Source organism: Peromyscus eremicus, chromosome 8a (genome assembly GCF_949786415.1).
Source record: "Peromyscus eremicus chromosome 8a, PerEre_H2_v1, whole genome shotgun sequence".
In the NCBI taxonomy this organism is placed as follows: Eukaryota; Metazoa; Chordata; class Mammalia; order Rodentia; family Cricetidae; genus Peromyscus; species Peromyscus eremicus.
In genome coordinates, this window is record NC_081423.1 from 46,051,663 (window position 1) to 46,072,643 (window position 20,981).

The 20,981-nt window shown below is 43.9% G+C and overlaps 1 protein-coding gene across 5 annotated transcripts; it reads right to left on the reverse strand.

Annotated features, from left to right (window-relative positions):
* Nucleotides 1-4,052: 4,052 nt before the first annotated feature.
* Znf286a (zinc finger protein 286A) lies at nt 4,053-16,294 on the reverse strand. Of its 5 annotated transcripts, none has more exons than XM_059270902.1 (6): nt 16,163-16,294; nt 14,968-15,132; nt 14,031-14,116; nt 10,612-10,726; nt 9,403-9,495; nt 4,053-5,443 (listed from the first exon to the last, which is right to left on the reverse strand). In XM_059270902.1, exons 2-6 carry the CDS (start codon nt 14,996-14,998, stop codon nt 4,212-4,214), a joined length of 1,557 nt encoding a protein of 518 aa, XP_059126885.1. In that variant the 5' UTR covers nt 14,999-15,132; nt 16,163-16,294; the 3' UTR covers nt 4,053-4,211. The 5 variants fall into 5 exon arrangements, with proteins under 5 accessions (XP_059126885.1, XP_059126884.1, XP_059126883.1 ...); XM_059270901.1 differs by lacking the exon at nt 16,163-16,294 and adding an exon at nt 15,455-16,156; XM_059270900.1 differs by lacking the exon at nt 16,163-16,294 and adding an exon at nt 15,422-16,156.
* Between the last annotated feature and the right edge of the window lie 4,687 nt (nt 16,295-20,981).

The window sequence follows — 20,981 nt, forward strand, 5'->3', positions numbered from 1 at the left end:
CGGGGTCGGGGGGAGAACAGTAAAGACAGCTGTGGTGGTATTGTGTCCCCCAAAATATTGTGCACCCTAATAAACTTATCTGGGGTTTAGACAGAACAGAACAGCCACTAGATAGACATAGAGGCTAGAAAATGGTGGCACTCATATGCCTTTAATCCTAGCATTCCAGAGGCAGAAATCTGTCTGGATCTCTGTGAGTTCAGGGCCACATTGGAAACAGCCAGGCATGGTGACACACGCCTTTAATCCCAGAAACTGAGCCTTTAATCCCAGGAAGTGAGGGCAGAAAGCAGAAAGGTATATAAGGCGTGAAAACCAGGCACTAGGCTGGTTAAGTTTTTAGGCTTTTGAGCAACAGTTCAGCTGAGATTCATTTGGATAAGGACTCAGAGGCTTCCAGTCTGAGGAAACAGGATCAGCTGAGGAACTGGCGAGGTGAGGTAGCTGTGGCTTGTTCTGCTTCTCTGATCTTCCAGCATTCACCCCAAGACCTGGCTCTGGGTTTGTCTTATTAATAAGACTATTTAAGATTCCTGCTACAGACAGTAGTTAAAAGTTTAGATGACAGCGCCCTGCATGAGTACAAAGGGGTACTTCTAAGACTCACGACAATGGTTGGGTAAAAATCCAGTATCAGAGGTGATGACCCCAGTAGGAGTAATTTAATAATTTGGAGTTCCTAATAGATGAATTTGTCTCCGTAGTATAGACTGAGGAAAATACAACCAATACAGAGGAAACAATGGTAGAGTGTAAACAATTCCTGATTTAACAATGCCTGAATCTCTGGTTTCACAGAGTAGATTCTTTCACAGACATGCACTTTTCTGATATGGGAGTAACATATTTATGGGCGAGCTGAGAAGATGGGAGGGAAGTAAGGTATGAACATATTATGCGTAGCCAGCATAATTCAAAGCTTTTCCATATAATATATTCTTTTCCTTCCCTCAACTCCTCCCAGATCTTCCCCACCCAACTTCATGTGCTCTCTCTCCTCTCTCTATCAAATCCCCCTCAATAAAAAAGAAAATAAACCAAACAACATGACAAAAATACCAAAACAAAGAAAAAACAAACAAACAAAGCAACAACAAACCAAACCAGAACCAAACCAGAGTCCATTTTGTGCTGGCCAACTACTCCTGTGCATGGGGTGTGCTCTGGAGTGTGGTTGGCACACCTAGTGACACTCATTGGAGACAACTGCTTTTCCTTTCCTAGCAGGTTGTTGGGATCAGAATGGCTCTGACCCCTCTAAGACTGCCCCCACCTCCCCTGTTCTGAGTGTGCTGAGGTCAGGCTGTTCCGCAGATGTTTTGCTGATCGGTACATCTCGTGGTTTGGCAGCTGTGGCTTTTTGGGGCATGCTGGCCTTTCCTTGACCTTGGGTGCTTGGTAAACAATTGTGTTTGTTCCTCCTTCTGAAAGGGTGTATAAGATGGGGAAGAAAGAATAAAAGAGTCCTGATGCTTGCAACTTAACTGCTGTGTGCTGTGTTCATCCCAACTTCCCCCACCAGATTTCGGGCTCAATTGCCGTGGGGGCGTGGCAGCAGGTATCAATTGTGAATACCTATTTGTTTGGGAGTGGAAATTTGTGGCCACTTCCCTTCTTAGTGTTGAGATTTTACCTGGGTTGAACTTGTGCAGATCTTATACATACATATGCCACACCTGAGTGGGTGGTTCTGAACAGCATAAGAAAGCAGGCTGAGCAAAGCATGGGGAGCAAGCTATTAAGCAGTACTACTCCATGACCTCTGCATCAGTTCCTGCCTCTAGGTTCCTTCCTTGAGTTCCAGCTCTGACATCTCTTCATGGTGGACTGTGATTAGAACACACAAGCTGAAATAAAACCTTTCCTCTCCATGTTGCTTTTGGTCATGATGTTTTATCATAGCAATAGAGTCTAAGACAGGAGAGAAAAAGAGAAAACATGGACATGGAGCTCCCACCGTGAGATTTTCTGTTTGTTTTTTTTTTTTAAAAGTGAAAATATACATGAGAAAATAACAACTATGAAAGACTTGATAACCAAACTAGTTACCTGCCAGATTTGTACAGTTTTTTTAAAATGTATAATGTTGAGTAAGCATACCCACTTCAATTGATGTTTCATTGAAAAAGAATAGCAAAGATAATGCTGGAAAATGTTGGGTAGTTCAGTCAACCCTTTGGTTTTCTTCAATAAGGGCTGCTTTCTTATGTCAACTTGACTCAAGTGAGTCATCTGAAAGGAGAGAACCTCAATTGAGAAAATGCCTCCCTAAGATCAAGCTGTAGGACATTTTTTAATTGGTGACTGATGGGTGAGGGCCCAGCTCACTGTGGGTGATGCCATCTCTGGGCTGGTGGTCCTGGGTTCTCTAAGAAAGCAGGCTGAGCAAAGAAAGCCATGGAGAGCAAGCCAGTAAGCAACACCCCTCCATGGCCTCTGCATCAGCTCCTGCCTCCAGGTTCCCGCCCTGCTTGAGTTCCTGTCTTGATTTCCTTTGATGATGAACCATCATATAGAAGCATCAGCCAAAATAAACCCTTTCCTCCCCAAATTGCTTTTGATCATGGTGTTTCATCATACCTATAGAAACCCTAACCATGACATACCCTAAGCCTTTCCACCCAACTTAACCTCCTTAAGTGAGTTTCTGTTCATTCCAAAATGTCTTTATGAAGAATCCTTTACCCTTACTTCCCATGGTTTCCATCACTACTGAATTTATACTCCATTCACCCACCAGACAGTGTTTTCCATGACCACCACTTCTTTAAACTAGCCCCTAGCTTCTTTCAGTCACAAAATGCAAAGTGTACTGAAATGAATGATAGAGGGAAGGCAAGCACATGAACTGGAAGGGTAGGACCCAAGAGACGAGAAACTAAAAAACTGCAATTACTGTTTTCCTATAATTTTTCTATACTTTCTTCTCATATAACTTGTAATTGTTTTACTAAATACTTACTTGAGCTTTTGTTTTTGTGTTTCCCATCCTCTCACTGGCTTTTGGTCACCCCTGTCACTGACACTAAGAGATCACTAGGATTTCATGCCATGTTTACTTAAGAGGTCAGGGATAACGACCAACTAATGGATGGAATAACAAACTTATATGAATAAGACATGAAAGCCAGATAAACAGAAGATAGAAAGATGTTTATCTTCAGGTACACCACTTCAGGGCTGTCCCACGAGCTTTTCCAATACTTGTCGGGAAAGTATGCCATGATGTCTCACAGTTGCTTCAGCTCTCTTCTTGACTGGGACCCCAGATAAAATAACACACTGACCCCTATCAACTTTTCAGACATATTCAAACTGCAACACACTTAGGGAGTTTTCTCAAAGTGACACAGGACCGTTCACAGAGAGCTGAATGATGTGGTGGGATGAACTCTCCCTGAAGGTCTGACTATAAAAACGGAGGGCTCAATCAGTGCCCAAGATGAGAAGAGAGGACCCTGGCAAACAGTCAAGTGAAGACTCGGATCCACTAAGTACTTTAGGGTAACTCCAAGGGAACAAGAAAATGAATCCTCAAAACAAAGGGATAACAGTGTGATTCATGTGAATCAATGGCCAATGGCGTTCATGTAAACCTAGCTTAGAACTTATGAGAAATAGATTTTAGTTATGTTCATCAAATTAGACAGCACTCTCTAGGGGATGGAATCCTAAGCAACTTTTACTTCCCAGCCTTTACTTTCTAACACAGAAATTACTCTCTAAGGAAATGATAGCATGTGTTTGTCTTTGAGTTCAGAGGAACAACTTTGTGTCTTCCCGAGGGTAAGGCTGTAAGTCTCAAGCCTAACCTACAAAACAAGACTTCCTTATGAAATGAAAGCCTCCAGCAGGCCCTGCTCTTACTAAGCAGGGGAAACCAGGTTTTACAATGTTCACAGCACTAGTGTCTCCCAAACATTTCTTGAATTAAAAAAAATAGGGTAATTCAAAAATTGGAAATAAAAATTTTGAGATCTATAGCCAGAATTTAAAAAAAAAATGCGTATTTGGAAAACTGGGAGGAAAAAATTTTGAGATCCAGAGCCAGAGGTTTTCATTATCTGTTGTTCAAAGTTATACACCAGACAAGTGAAATCATATACATATACAATGCTCTTGAGGGTCACATTAGGTACCTTCTATTTAAACATTCAAATATTAAACACAGTGATAAAGCCAACTTCCATTTCTTAACACTCAGTACGTTTTCAGGGTTGCTCTTCAGTGTGAACTCTTTGATGTCGGATGAGGGATGAGCTGCATTTAAAGCTCTTCCCACAGTCATTACATCTAAAAGGTTTCTCTCCGGTATGAGTTCTCTGGTGTTGAATAAGTGCTGATGAATGGATGAAGGCTTTACCACACTCACCACACTTGTAGGGTTTCTTTCCAATATGAATTCTTTGATGTTTAGCAAAATTTGAGCTCCGGCTAAATGTTTTCCCACATTCATTACATTCATAAGGCTTTTCTCCAGTGTGAATTCTCTGGTGCTGAACAAGGTGTGTGCTCTGACTGAAAGTTTTCCCACATTCGCTACACTCATATGGCTTTTCTCCCGTATGAACTCTCTGGTGCTTAGTAAGGGATGAGCAATGGCTAAAGGCCTTCCCACACTCCTGACATTTATAGGGTTTCTCTCCAGTATGAGTTCGTTGATGTTTAATGAGTGCTGATGAGTGAATGAAAGCTTTATCACATTCATTACATTCATAAGGCTTCACCCCAGTATGAATCAACTGATGCTGTGCAAGATGTGTACTTCGGTTAAAACCTTTCCCACACTCACTGCATTCATAAGGTCTCTCTCCAACGTGAATTCTTTGATGTATAGCAAGGGATGAACTTTCTATGAAGGTTTTCTTGCATTCACTACACTTGAAGAGAATTCTAGTATGAGTTCTCTGGTGTTTAGTTAAATTGGCTCTGTGGCTGAAGGATTTCCCACATTCACTGCAGGTATAGGGTTTCTCTCCAGTATGTACTCGCTGGTGTCGAATAAGCACTGAATGGTAAGTGAAGAGTTCACCACAGTCATCACATTTATGAGGTTTTTTCTCTTTATAAAGTCTCTGCTTTTTCATTAAGTTTGATTTCCGCTTCAATCTTTTCCCAAGTGTATGAAAGTCATAGGATCCTTTGGGAACTCTCTCGTCAGTCATAAGGAGTGGTTTCTGATTGCAATTTTCCCAATATATATCACAGTCACTATCTTTTTCCACAGGGAGGGAGTTCATGTGAGGGAGCATTTGTCTTAAGTGCTTTTCCTGATTTCCTTGCTGATGCTCTAACCAATGCTCACAATTGTGAGCTGTTTCCAAGCTGGAGTCATAAACAGTATTTTCTGTCAGTTTTTCTGCTCTTGTAACCTGGTATGCTGCTTCTGTGGAAAAGTCTTGTACTGAAGTTGAATCCTTGTTCTCAGGCCTAGTTTCCACATCTGCAAAGACATTGCAAATGCAAATTGTTTTCTGTGCTTAACAAAAACACAGTTCTGTAACAGGTAAGAATTAATGAAGATGAAAGCACGGCTTTGTGGAATTAGTAGATCTGACACTCTTATTGGAAGGATTGCAAAAAAGAAGAAAATTGAGGGAAATAAATATGAAAATGAATAGACTCTATCCAGGAGAATCAGATGGGGGAAAGATGGTCAGAAATATAACAAGAGGAGGGAAAAAGATGAAAAATGTGTCAGTGGAGGAGCAGGCAATGAGTGCATTAGGTCTGGATAGTAAGAACCACATTTTGTAGAATATCTTCTGTTACAATATCTAGGAAACCACATACAAAGTTGTATAGCTAAGTATATATACATTTAATGATATGTAGTATAGTAGTATAATACTATGTTATTATAAATACTATTCAGTATAGTAATTAAAATAGTATGGTCCTCAAACATAGACAAATAAACCTAGAAAGAAATTCAAATACATATATATATATATATACACACACATATATATACATATATATATACACACACACATATATACACACACATATATGTATATATGTATATATGTATGAACTGGGTGTTGCAGAATATTTGTTTGCACTGTGTGAAGATATGTCACTGTGATTGCTTTAATAAGGAGATGAATGGCCAATAGCTAGGCAGGAAAGCTAAGTGTTATTTCCAGGCAGAGAGAGGAACACTGGGATGAATCTAGGCACAACAGAGATGCCAGAGACACTGAAGAAGTTGGACATACGGTACAGAGGAGAGGTAACCGAGCCACATGGCAGAACATAGATTAATAAAAACATGTTAATTTAAGTTATAAGAGCTAGTTAGGGAAAAGCCTAAGCTAAGGCCAAGTTTTCATAATAACTTTCCATGTCATTATTTGTGAGCTGGTAGCCCAAAGGAAAGTCTGACTACAACTGGGTTTACCAAAAGGTAGCATTACAAATCACTGATAAAGGATTACTCAATAAATGATGCTGGATTAATAATAAATAATAACAATAATATTAAATAATAGGCTGCTGTGGGATGGTCTGTATGTCAACTGTGTTGCTGATTGGTCAATAAATAAATCACTGATTGGCCAATGGCCAGGCAGGAAGTATAGGCGGGACAAGGAAGAGAATAAAGCTGGGAAGTGGAAGGCTGAGTCAGAGACACTGCCAGGCGCAAGCCACGATGACAAACAGCATGTGAAGATGCCGGTAAACCACGAGCCATGTGGCAAGGTATAGATTTATAGAAATGGATTAATTTAAGATATAAGAACAGTTAGCAAGAAGCCTGCCACGGCCATACAGTTTGTAAGCAATATAAGTCTCTGTGTTTACTTGGTTGGGTCTGAGCGGCTGTGGGACTGGCAGGTGAGAGAGATTTGTCCTGACTGTGGGCCAGGGAGGAAAACTCTAGCTACAACAGGCTGTAAGCATGAAAAAGATCCACTTCACATGACTTACAAAAATAAATACCTGCACAACAAAACTTGAATATTTTATAATAAAATTCAGATTATATTTCTGACACTGGTATGACAAAACAATTCACATAAAGTAAACTTAAAATAGCAAGGACTTAGCCAGGTGTGGGGGCACACACCTTTAATCCCAGTACTCAGGGAGGCAGAAGCCAACCTGGTTTACATAGTGAGTTCTAAGAGAGCCAGAACTATTACACAGAGAAACCCTGTGTATAACCTCCCCAACCCCCAAATTAGTAAAGGTTGGGGCTAGAAAGACAACTCAGTGGTTAAGGGCACTTGCTGCTATGGAAGAAGACCCAGGTTCAGTTCCCAGCACCTACAGGCAGGCTCATAACACTCTAAAACTCTAGTACCAGGGGATCCAACTCTCTCACCAGACCCACACCCATACACAGAAAGTCAAAACAAATGTTTTTAAAAGATATATCTTTAATTTTGTATGTGTGTCTACATCTGGGTATGTATGTGTGAGTCAGATGCCCCCAGTGGCCAGAGGCTTTCGACCTGGTGCTGGGAATCATGCTCAGGTCGTCGACAAGAGCAGTATGTACTTCTAACTTCTGAGGCATCTCTCTGGCCCCTAAAATGAGCTAGGCATGTAACTCAAGGGTAGAGTGCTTGCCTACCCTTTCCAAGGCTTTGGGTTCCAACCCCAGAATTGAAAAAACAGAAATCAGTAAATCTGACCTTAAAATTTAAAAGTTTAATATACTAAATTTGGGGCCTACTCATTATGCCCCACACTGGAAGAATCAATTCCTTCTTATTTCTAACATGACCACTATCATATATTAGAATCTAAACTTAAAAATAGCTGCAGCAAATCAAGGAGGCTAGAACAGGCAAGAGTCACAAACACTTACACGGTTCATATTTAGTACTCAGAGAGATGCAAATGAAAAACATCATAAGATGGACAAGAGCCACTAAGTCAACTGGTGGACAAGATGGAGAAAAGACCTTAACAAACCTAATGAAACCCTATGTGACACTTGAAGACCCATCTATCTTCTTCCAGCCATCTACTTTGACGTCAGCTCTCAAGAGGAACATGAGTAATAAAAGACAGTCACACAACTCTGCTAATGGGCGAAAATTAACAACAAACTGTCCAGTTTCTGCACACAATGCACTTACTCCACACTCCATGTTGTTTAAAAGAAATACAGACAATTCATTATGTACTAATAGAGACTGATAGCAAAATGAAATGGTGGAGCTTAACCATCGATTACAGAAGAACAATTGTAACAATGAGATAGACATTTTATGTACACGCGCATGTGCATACATATCCCTGTCCGTGCAAAACAAGAAGGTTCACACCAACCTCAAGACAAAGTGGTCCCTTCTAGAGAACGAAAGAATGAGAGGACTTTATCTGAATCTCTACATTTTTTTTTTTTTTTTTTTTTTTCTAGACAGGGTTTCTCTGTGTAGTTTTGGTTCCTGTCGTGGAACTCACTCTCTAGACCAGGCTGGCCTCAAACTCACAGAGATCTCCTGGTTCTGCCTCCCAAGGGCTGGGATTAAAGACATGTGCTACCACTGCCCAGCTTGAATCTCTCAAATATTTATTTCTTAAAAAGTAAAAGACATCACGTAGCCATAGGAATGGCTAAAATAAACACGGATAATATTGTTACAACTGGAAGTTGTAACTTCTCTCAACAGAAATGCAAGTGGGAAGGTTTTTGTAAACCCTCTTTGGCAATATCTACATTTCACACACACACACACACACACACACACACACACACAAAAAAGTACGTGTTCATCAAAAGCCATGTGAAAGAATGTACATAGGAGCAATATTCATACAACCCAAACTGCACACTCTCCAAATACCTGTCTTCAAGAGAATGGGTAAACCGGGATACTGGAATAATGAAAGGTTACACAGCACTAAGAATGAACTAATCTCAGCAACATGCCACAATGTGGGTGCATCTCACTGTGAAAGCTCAGAGAAGGGAGCCAATCTCAAAAGAATATACAATGATTCCATTTAAATGAGGTCCAACACCAATCAGAACTAACTATGGTGTCACATGCCGAGATAAGGTGACCCCTGGGAGAGAGGTGACTGAACACCGGGCACGGGGTGCTTCTCAGGAGACTGGTGCTTTCTTGATCTAGGCAGTAGTTACATGAATGTGTTCAACTTGTGAAAATTCACACACACATTATAGTGCTTTTATGTATTTTTACTGTTGCAAAAAAAAAAAAGAGGAAAGAAGAAAGGAGCAGAAAGTGACATAAACAATTTTAATTTTGGTGATGGTTATTTTATTTTATTTTGATTTATATATTTTAAAAGCTTCAAACTTTAAACTACTTTGAAAATCAAGGCACCCAAGGCGTGTCTAATACTCTCTCTCAAGCTCTGCAAAGTGCTTCCTACTCACTCTTCTGACGGACGGAGGCACCTGTTGAGTTCACCTACCTGAGTAACTGCATTTGGGAGGGTTTTCCTCAAGCTCCAGTAGTTCTTTTCCAGCGTCCAAATTATAGTCCTCAGGTTTGGAAACGGGAAGCCCTATTTATTAAAAAGAAAAGGAAAGGAAGAGAGTAACATGAACGAAACAAGTATTTACGGAGGGCACAAAGATCTCTACTGGAATTTAGTTCCATGCCCTTCACCTAGACAAGACGTGGCAAGGCCATCTGGAGAGAGGCAGGAAAGACCTCTCAGTGGGGCTTAGAGTATCTGCCAGAGTCTAAGACTGGTGCAAAGTTAAACTGAGTTTATAAAGACAAACTTGTCTGTTGTAGAGGGAAAGAAGGCGTCTCATTTCCTTATTGTCTGTGGGGCTAGAGAACAATAACGCAGATTAATTAATCTTCAGTTCAGAAAAGAATATGAATAATATGGGACTTCAGTGGCACCCCAAAACTGTGACTGTGGAACTAGAGTTTTTAATCTTCTAATAGTTTTCCTTTCTTTTTCAGTTACTAAAATTTCTTTGGGGATTTATTACATGGCGTTTTGACATGGGCCACCACAGCCTGTATCACCCTCAAATAAACAAACACCCCCCCCCCACATGTGCACACACACAGAGCAATGCACGCAGGATCCAAAATGGGCCACAAGCACTGCCTCTCCCTGCTCTATACCTTTTATCTGATGGGTATATGCCCATTAGTTGAATTTTCAAAATAAAAGCATCTCCTTTCTTTGCTCATCTCTCGAGCTAACTGAAGAAAAACTTAACCCCAGAGCTGCTGCCTCCTCGGCCACATAGGGGTCTCCTAAATTAATAGGTAAGATGGCAAATGACAAGCCAGCTGACTTTAAACAAACAAATAAAATTCCAATGACACCTTTGCTTCCCTAGGTTCCTCCCCATGAAGCCAGTGAATGTTAGGCTGTCATTTGATTCTTGATAAACCAGAAGCCTGAACAGTTCACCAGGGACTTAGAACAGAATGAGGTGGGATAGAGCTCAGTGGCAGTGTGTACACTCAGCCTGTGCAAGACTCAGATTCAATCCTCAGGATCCAGCAAAACAAAACATTTTCCTCAATGCCAAAAAGAAATGCGTTATGACTTGTAAATGAGGAGTGAAGGCTTGTTAATGCATTTCCTTTTCACGAAGTAATGTCAGCCCCGCGAGTGGGTTTCAGAGTCAAGGGAAGAAGCTGTTCTTACAAAGTGAGACCAGGCTCCTGTAGTTCTCCAGCATCACGTCCCTGTGTGCAGGATCCAGTTGCCCCCATTCCTCTGGTGTCAAGTCCATGGCCACATCCTTGAATGTCACAGTCTCCTAAGACACAAATACACTTGTTTTCACGATCTTTCAGTCGATACCTGTGATGGCTATTCTTGGTTGCCGACTTGACCACCTCTAGAATTAACTATAAACCCAAGCATCTGCGTACACCTGTGAGGGATTTTTTGTTAGCTGGATCATTTGGCGCAGGAAGTCCCACCTTAAAAGGTCAGAAGACCCACCCTAAGTCTGGACCACCCTTTCTCACGGTGGCTGGTATAAAAACATGGGACAAGGAAGCTTTTGCTTTTTGCCTGCTTGCCCTCACTCTTACTGGCGAGTTCTATATCCCGCTGCTGAGGCATTCCTTCACTGGCAGCAGAGCCTACTTCTTTGGGATCCTGACATCTACTGAAGACCAGCTGAGATGGCTACCCTCATGGACTGGACAACTACTGGATTCTTGAACTTTCTGTCAGGAGGCAGCCACTGCTGGACTAGCTGGACTGTAGCCTGTAAGCCACTCTAATAAATCCCTTTCTATATCTTCATTCTGTCCGTTCTGTTCTTCTAGAGAACCCTGACTAAAACAACGCCCCTTCCTTCCATTCTGTTCCTGATGAAACAATGCACATGGCTGAGACACACTCAACAAGAGAAGTGATGGGTTTTCTAATAGTGTTTAGATCTCAAATTGTCTATGTACTTTCACTCTATACCAGGCTCACTGTAAGACTCAACAGAAATAAGACTGCTTGCACCAGAGAGACTCTCATTTTTCTGTCAAAAAAGTAAATAAGATATAAGTACTGAGGGAGGAAAAAAAGGATGTCTGCATACTTCTCCTATAAGTCCTTAATACACACAAAGCATGTCACAGTCTTCAGAAGAATTATAATGCAGATGTTGCAGAAACAAATGTGTCACAAATGCTTAATTGGACACAAGGCACCTTCTATTTAAACATCCATGAAGCATTTGCAAAAGCCAACAAAGTAGATTTTAGTAAATTCCCAAATAAGAATAAAGCTATACCTGATGATAATTGTAAAACTATATTGGAACATAAAAATAAAGAAGCAAAATGCAAAGTCCAAGGCTAAATGGCTAAAACAGAACAACAGAAAGAGCATTAAAAGACAGAAGCAGAAATTTTATACACAGAAAAATAAGACAGCTGGGAAATCTGGGAAAGGCCAAAGGTCACTGTATTATGCCAACGTTAACGTCCCAATTCCAGAAACGAGATTAAGGCAAAGTAAAATGTTGACTTCTGGAGTTTCAATGAAACGGAGACAAGAGATCTCTGTGCTGTTATGTGTAACCTTTCCTATGTCTATATTTTTCTCAAAGTAAAGTTTCCAAAATAGTTTGAGATTTTAGAAATCAAAGAATCATCTTTCAAGAATGAAATAACAGGCAATCCCCCCACCCCCAAGCAGCCACTAAATACAAAAGACTTCATAAAAAACAAAATGTGACCTCGACCCCAGAATCTGGATACACAGAGCTCAGTCAACACTCAGTAGAAATAAACTGCTCATCAATTCAACGGAAAAACAGAACAAAAAACAGAACAGCAAAGATGAAAACTGTTATAGGCAAGGCAGGAAAAGCTCAGGAGGAGAAACAGCACCACACACACACTGCGGGAGCAGAGCTCCTTATAACATGGTCTTGTTGAAAGCTCTACCCTATTTACAGAACAGGTTAACCAAAACACCGCAGGGAGGGAAATGGAAGGAAAGACAGTGTGTCACGTGTCATCTGGATTCAGTACTCTAAAGTCAACAAAATACAGGAAAATATACACCAGACAGTGATCTCTGTAGAAAGAGGGGAGGGGCTGATTTGGGGAAGAAAGTTATCATACCTATATACTTCTATGTTCTGTGCTGCTTATCAAATCAGTAAGAACTAAAACTAATATACATATTTTCTAAATCTAGTAAGATTAAAAAAATTAACCAACTCAGGCAGATTTGAACACAAAAGTTCCAACATTAGCATTAAATAAAATCTAGTAAAATTAAAAAAAGGACAGACTTAAAAAACATCCATAAAAGAGCCAATCCACCACGATGATATAACATAACAGTCTTCAGTCTAGTATGAAAGTATTGAAATGCACCAACTGTTCACTCTTCTTTTGGTACCTGTACCCTGATTTGTCTGTGCCTCTGTGCTGGGCCACTCAAGCCCGTGGAGATCAGGCAGAACCGATCCGTTGGAGTCAGGGGCGGAATGTGTCTATGTATGTGTGCACTGGTATACTCCACAAACTGCTACTCTTGGCCAACACCGATAATGGTGTAGGATAAGGCCTTCCATGCTGCTAGAAGTAATCCCAGCACTAGCGGAACAGCTAACCTTCAACCTTGAAGATGCAAGCCTCCCCTTGTTTGACAAGGACACTAGAAGAAAAGCCTATTTAAGAGCAGGCCTTGTAGAGTTTTAGAAAAAGGTCAACAAAATGGACAAGCTAGCTCTCCAGTTACTGCCGAAATCCTTCCCCTCGCCAGACCTGGACTTTCAGTCACGTGGGTCAATAAAGACCTCGTTTTGCACAAGCCAGCTTAAGATGAATATCTTAAGTCTCTTGGGTTAGTAAAGTCTGTGAGACTCACAGGGCCGTTGAGAAAGTATAAAAAAGGGCCAGAAGTCACTTCCACAGGCATTATATCTAGCGGAGGCTGACTGAGGAATCTTTGGGCTGTAGAATGCAACATGCACACAGTAATTAGTACAACCACCATCAGTCCATAGCCAATAATTCTCCCTTGACACCCTCGCTCTTTGTGGGAGGGACACAAAGTAGTAATAGGACACTGTAGACCCAATACTTCAAAGTGAGAGGAACCAGACCCAACACTCCAGATTCATCCGCAGGGAGGACTGGTTCCTGACCCTGAGTTTTTAAGCCTTTAGAGGCTTTCTTCTTCCAGGATCAGCTTTAACTGAGTATGTATTATTATTCTAATCACTGTTTTCTTAAGTTCCTACTTACAGTCACATGTGCGCTGTTTCCCTTAGAGAAATGCAAGCTTTAAGAACTACGTACAGTATTACCCTTAAAATAGCTTTCCACATTACCAAATACAGAAACTAGCATGGGGTGGGGAGGGTGAAGAAGAGAAATGTGGCTTACCTGCCTGCAGAGAGACAATAAATACTACATGGAGAAGAGAGGTACTATGAGTAAGTGGAAAATATTTCCTACTGAGTCCATTAGTCTCTTAGAGTTAGAACTCAGGTCTCTAGATGGGCTCTGTGGACAAAGAAATCCCACATCAAAAAGGGAGTGCATCCGTGCTCCGAGACACAAGATGGAATTTGATCTTAACCCACGGAGACTCACCTGGGACTTGGCTGTGAGTCTCAGGGCGGCCATTTCTCCTTCGGCACTCTTTTCTTGGGAAAGAAGAGAATCCTGGGAAGACAGAGCTAAGGGCAAGGAAACAGTAGTGACAAGGTCTAGACCCGGCTCGCTACTCAGATTACAATCTAAAACCCCCTTCACCACCCTCAACGCATTCCCAGTTAAAGACTGCAGGGAATCCAAAGCAAACTGGTACTTTCCAGTCCTGTGGAATATGCCCAGGAACTTAGCTTCTCTGAGCTTAACACATCCCAGAAAACAGAACTCTCTGGTCTACAAACTAGAATAAGTAAGTTCCCATCATAATCTACCTAAAATTTTAGTTAAAAAAAAAATCCTCTTAAAGCTTACTTAAGATGTACCCTGCTAGATCTCACCTCCAAATTGTGATTGGTTGAGTGTGAGGTGACATCTAGAAATCTGACAAGCACCCCTGGAGGGAATTCTGGCACAGGTCACAGTGCAAGATACACTGGTCTAGTAGTATTGAAGTCAGCCCCACACTTCTGTGCCTGTTAAACACATTCTGAGTTATCTGTGTTGAAACGGTACCATAACTGTGCGGACACAGTGGGATAATAGGTGTGGAAAAATATTTTTGTCAACTACAAAGCCGAATTCTTGTATCCACGATGGAAACCAGGATGGGACAGAAATTTGGAAGAACTTAGGACTAAATTGTGACAATGTCCCCACTGGGGGTACACACCTGTGCAGCACACTTAAGTGGATGGGGACTGACCCTCATAGCAAGTGGTGCAACTCCCCAGAGCCCACTTCTCCTCAAGACAGTGTTGACAAGTCGCCCTCTTTCCCCAAGAGCCACCTAACTCAAGGCAAAGGTGGGTTTTCCCTTCAAAGGGAAGAATTCAACTTTTCCACGATGCAGACAGAACCAACCCATGAGTAACTCTACCTCTTTTCTGGGGCACTTCAACCAAATCCATCTCCACGATCACCGCCTCTTCAATGTCCCTAAGGTTCCGCTCTTCTCTGGTTCGCAGTTAGTCGTCCACAGAGCCCTCGAAGGGCTTCTTCCCTCTTCAGCTCTGCGGAGAGCGTCACTCGGATCACGTGGGACCTGGAAACCAGGGAAAGCATCCTGAATCTGGGTCCTCACATGCCTGTCCTTGGCGCCTGGAGCTGTCCTTGGGGGACCAAGCAGCTGAGAGATGGCATAGGTAGGTACCGACAACCGCGCCTCGCGCCCAACTCCGCCCTCTGCTCCCATCTGCACCCGGTCCGGCAGAGAGCGATCCCGGCCGGCGCGTGGGGCGGGGAGGGGACGAAGCTCAGGAACTGCGAACTCCAGTCCCACCTGGCGCGGAACGACCACTGGACCACCGCAGCATCCCACCAAGCCAACTCACCACCCATCCCGGGCCTGACAAAAGGCTACCAACTTCTCGGGTTAGCTCCGAGTCGCGCATGCGTGACATTCTGCGGGGCAAAGCCAGAAACTACGACTCCCAGAAGCTCCTGCGCGCAGCCAGACCCCAGTTTCTCGGCAGGTGGGCCCACGCGTGGCTCAGCAGCAAAGCGGGATTCCTCTCTCTCGCGAGAGAAAAGGGTGCCTCTTCTGTGGTTAGATTCCACAGTACCGGAGAGTGGGACGTGCAAGACGCTGACCGTGGATCTCTCTCCCTTGTCTGCACAGTTACCTCCATGCAGCTTCAGCCCAAATTTCTTTACTGTAGGCTTGAGTATATGGCTTTTAGCCATGATTTTGCCCTCCCCAAACTCATCGTTTGTCGTCACACAATATGAAAGCTGTATTTTTAGATCAGGATCCTGGCTGTACACGCATTCATTCCAATGGTGGTGTATCCAGAGACTATCTGCAATCCTAAAAACTCATATGAGCAGAATTGAAGGTATTGGGCCAGTTTCCACACACTTCAGCTGTCAGTTCTTTGTAAGAAAAAAAAGTTCAGCATTCGTCAAAAAAGTTGGTTTCTCAAGGGACGTGGTTAAGTCTCTGCAGTTGTGGAACTAGCCCGCCCACTTTCAATTTACCGTGTGTCAACAGCCCCACCTCAGTGGGTGCATTTACTGCCAAGGCATCATTTGTATATGCCAGACTTAGAATATCATCAACTTTTGATTCTCACCATCTAATCCCCAGATGCTATTGTTATGTTTTACTCCCCAGTTTGTTCATTTCTATTTCTACTCTGCCCTCTACCCTCTTCCCCACTTCCTTCTTTGGACCTAGACCCCTGTCTCCTCCACCACTTCTCCCTCTATGACCATCACAATCCCTTCTGATGACATCATCCCATTTCCTCCCCTTCCTTCATCCCCAGTGACGTCCTGCTTGAGGTCTCCTCTGTGCTCCAGATTCCTTAGACCTAGCCTCTGCCTTTCCATTGGGAGAAGCTCTCTCCGTCCTGAGTCAGAGGGGGATTCAAGGAGAGAGAGGAGACTCGGAGGGAAGCAATGGCCCTTCCTAGTCTATGTCTCCTTTTTACTTCAAATCTGTATAACTGCAAAACCCCCAACTCCCCTTTCTGAAAAAAATCCAGAGCCCTGACTTTTCTCCTAGAATTTGTTCCCTGTTCCCACCGCCTCACCTGGGATGACTGTCAACAACTCCTTATGATTCTGTGTACTTCAGTGGAAACTCGAACCAGGGGCAGAGGCAAAGAAGGGCCTTCTGTCCTTGGCTGCTGGTACCAATGGGAGCTGAGAGGCTGCACAATTTTGAAGATGTCTCCCCATCCAACTGCCCTTATTGAGACCCCAATATGTGTAGGGTAAAAGGGCCAGGGGAAGAACACCACCAATCCCTGAGCTTGCCCCTGAATCAGGCCACAAAAATCTACCAGTCCCAAGCCACCCTGGAAAGCTCTGTTTCCCCCCCACCCCCACCCCCCACCCCCTATATAAGCCGGGCAGGTATTCTGTTCAGTTTGGTCCTGCTTTTCACCCTGGCAGAGGCAGCCGCTCTCCTGGATTTTTCCCTTCCAATAAATCTCTTGAGTGAAGTTTGTTGTGTAGTGTGACACTTTTGCTGGAGCAGACAGAGTTCAGCTGTAACAACTTTCACCAGAGCAGAGTAGAGCTATAACACTTCCATAGGAGCAGAGCTGTAATGCTTACAGTGACTTTGTGGTATTTCTTGGCTCCTGACTGCCAGGGATACCTTTCCATCCGAGCTGCAATGCTTAAAATATCTGAGCTGCAAAGCTTAAAATATGTCCACCAGTTCTCAAGACTTAATCCCTTTTCGCTGCTACCTTATGTCTGGGATTTGGGGTTCAGCTCAAATACCCAATAATTTATTTGTTTAAGACAACTAAGGTTCTCCAGGGACTGGAGGAATCTCCAGGGTATGCTCCTCCGATGATTACAGGAAGGCTTTCAAGTTTACATGCCTTTCAACCCGCTGGCTCCAGAAAACACTAGGGCATTAAATCTGGGCTTTGTAACTCAGTCTGCTCCTGATACCTGCAGAAAACTACAAAAGCTAGAGGGGTTAGCTGGAATGAATACCTCCTAGCTTACAGAGGTGGCCCAAAGGTTTTTCTGTAGCTGAGATGCTGAGAAACAAAACCAAGCTGCCGTGACCACTGATCAAGTCACACACAGACAGAAAAAAATCGTGATGACTGCATTCCAGGAAGCTCTCCTGAGCCCCCAATGGCTCGTACCCAGAGAAGAGACCCACCCCAACACAAACAGTGGGAAGACTGGGGAACCCTGCACTGGAAAGGGACCCCTGTGCCTGTAGCAAGGAAGAAGGACACTGGAGGAGTGAATGTCCAAGCTTGGACTCTCCTGACCACAAGGGAGCTGCACAACAATCGGAAGGAAGGAACCAGGGCTCTGCTCTCTTAGGCCTCCAAGAGCCCTTGGCTGCAGCATCAGTAAGAGGCTCCCCAGTTCTGTTCTTGGTAGACACTGGGGCAGAGGCCAGTGTCTGATGGGGCCATTTATGAATAAGAGGAAGGAAGTTCAGGGAGCCAGTAGCACAGTTAGGAACTGCCACCTCACACCTCCCTCACACCTGAAAGAACAATTAACCTGGGCCACAAATAAGTGACACTTCTTTGTAGTGGTCCCAGATTGTCCCTTTCCCCTTCTGGGCAGAGATCTTGGAAAATGAGGTACAACCATCACCTTTACTCCCCAGGAGACTAGAATTTCCCTGGCACTTGCCTACCAGCTTAACTCCCCCGCTGTCTGAATAAATCGTAGTCCTTCCAGACTCCACAGCAGAGGCAAACACAGATCCTGGAAACCTGCTCTGGGACCTGCACTGACAGTTTCCTACGGTATGGGCTGAGACAGATCCTCTGGGTTTGGGGGCACACCACCCACCCGTTGTGGCACGTCTCTTGACTAAGGTCACACGTGTAAGGGTCCTGCAGTATCTCAGGAACCAGAAGGCTAGACTAGGAACTGCTCCTCACATCAGGAGGCTGTTGGAAGCAAACATCCTCCCTCTCTGCCAGTCAACCTGGAATATGCCTTTCCTGGTCCTTAAGCTGGGGACCTCAGGTTACTCCCCAGTCCAGGATCTCTGGGAGGTAAAGAAGCAGACTGAGACCATTCATCCTACTATTCCACACCCATAAACGTTGCTCAGTCTCATCCCACCTGATCACCAGGTCCATACGGTCCTGGACCTTAAGGATATTTTGTTTTCCATTTCCCTGGTTCTGGGGAACCAGCCCATATTTACCTTTGAATGAACATATCTAATGTCCTGTGAAATAAATCAGCTAACCTGGACACAACCACCCCAAGGGATTAAACATTCTTATATGCTCTTTGGGGGAAGCATTTTAGAAAGACTTGATAGGATTCAATGTCCCACCCTGACTCCATTCTCTCCAGTATGTAAATAACCTCTTTCTGGCAGCCACCAACACAACCACCTGTGTGAGAGAAATTTGCTCAGGCTGCTCCAGACATTAGGCTAGTGAGTCTCTGTGAAGAAGGCCCAGCTTTGCCAGATGGAAGTTCCCTGTCTGGGGTACAAGCTTGTTCAAGGTAGGTGAACTCTCGGTGCCACCCAGAAGGAAGGCCATCCTCTAGCTTTGCACATTCCAAACCAAGTAGGAGGTACAGCGATTTCTGGAGCCAGCAGATTATTGCAGGCTCTGGATTCCAGGGTTTGCACAAATGGCCCAGCCTCTTGGTTCTGTCACAGGAGACCAGCCTTTAAACAGGCCAGAGGCAGAGGAGCTGTGTTTTGAAGAGCTAAAGCAGGCCCTAACCCTAGTGCCAGGTTTCATTCTATGAGATGTCACTAAACTGTCTCACCTTTTTGTTCATGAGACTCAGGGCCTCACAAAGGGTGTCAACTCAGATCCTGGGGCCTTGGTGGAGGCCCATAGCATAGCTAAGTGTTTGGATCTGGCGGCCTCAGATTGACCGTCCTATTTGAAGCTATAGCTGAAATCATTACACTAGGAAGGGAAGCTGACAAGCTCACTCTAGGCTGACAGTGACAGCCCCTCACACTGTGAAGAACCTCTATGGGGGCAAATGGCCAATGGGTGGTGTCTTACCATACAAAGTAGATGACAATACCTTATCCTCTATGCCCTCCTGGTCAGATTCCCAATTGGATAAGTCTCTAGCTGTCTTCCTACCTCCCTTGTCTTATGGGAGCCTAAAGCCCCTGCAGCTGCAGGACCCATGTTTATCAACCCCTGGGGCTATGCTACTCCACCCCTAACTGGACTCCTGCAGTGTCTGACCACCACCTTTTAAATTACAACCAGCCTGGAATGGCACAGCATGGCTACCTCTGTTTAAAGGCCTGACCCTCAATGACTATGTCAGGGGGCAGAGAATCCTACAGCTGTGACCTCCAACTGCTCTGCCTGTCTGCACCCAGACCACCATCACATGTTCTGAACCAGAAGGGGCCATCTTTTATTCTCCCTCAGACAACCCTACAGGAGGCATGGGAGGGCCATCCCATTCCTCTTCCCAATGTTAGTGGCGGTGGGGGTGGCAGGAACCTCTCTGCCTTACATACTCTAGCCCTAATCAGAAAGGAAGAGGGCTTAAAACAGATGAGTCACCAGATGGATGCAGACATTGGACATCTCCGGTTTTCTGTTGATACACCTTGTGCCTAAGTAGACTCCTTGGCAGAAGTAGTCTTCCCAAACTGGCAAGAGCCAGGGGGTGGTGCAAGCCTTTAATCCCAGCACTTGGAGGGCAGAGATAGGTAGATCTCTGAGTTCGAGGCCAGCCTGGTCTACAGAGTGAGTTCTAGGACAGCCAGGGCTACACGGAAAAACCCTGTCTGGAAAAACAAATCAAAAACAAAACCCAAACTAGGAAGGTTTAGACTTGATCTTCATGCCTGGAGGTGAGGGTGGGGTTCTGTGTGAGGCTCGTTGCTTCCATGCTAACAAATCAGAACTCGGACCGGAGAGATGGCTCAGCGGTTAAGAGCGCTGGCCGTTCTTCCAGAGGTCCTGAGTTCAATTCCCAGCAACAACATGGTGGCTCACAACCATCTGTAATGAGATCTGGTGCCCTCTTCTGGCCTGCAGGCAAACACTGTACACATAATAAATAAATCTTTAAAAAAACAAATCAGGACTCATGAAAGAGACTTTACAGAAGATTAGAGATAGCCTGGATAGAAGACAACAGGCACATGAGTCAAATACCATCTGGTACTCCAGACTGATCGGAACCCATGGCTCGCAAGCCTCCTCCCTGCTCCCTCTGGCTCTATACTCTTCCTTTGCATAGGACTTGCTGTGGGGCCAAGTATAATAATTGCTTTTTAAAAATTATAAGAAAAAGACTGCCTTGACTAAGCCACTTATCCTCCGGACCCAATATGTACCCTTTAGCCAAAAGCCAGGGTTGGAAAGTACCTGAAAGAAATGGGTCAACAAAGTGACAAAGGTAACACCATCTTGTCCTGGCTCTATTTGGGTGTGCTTAGACACA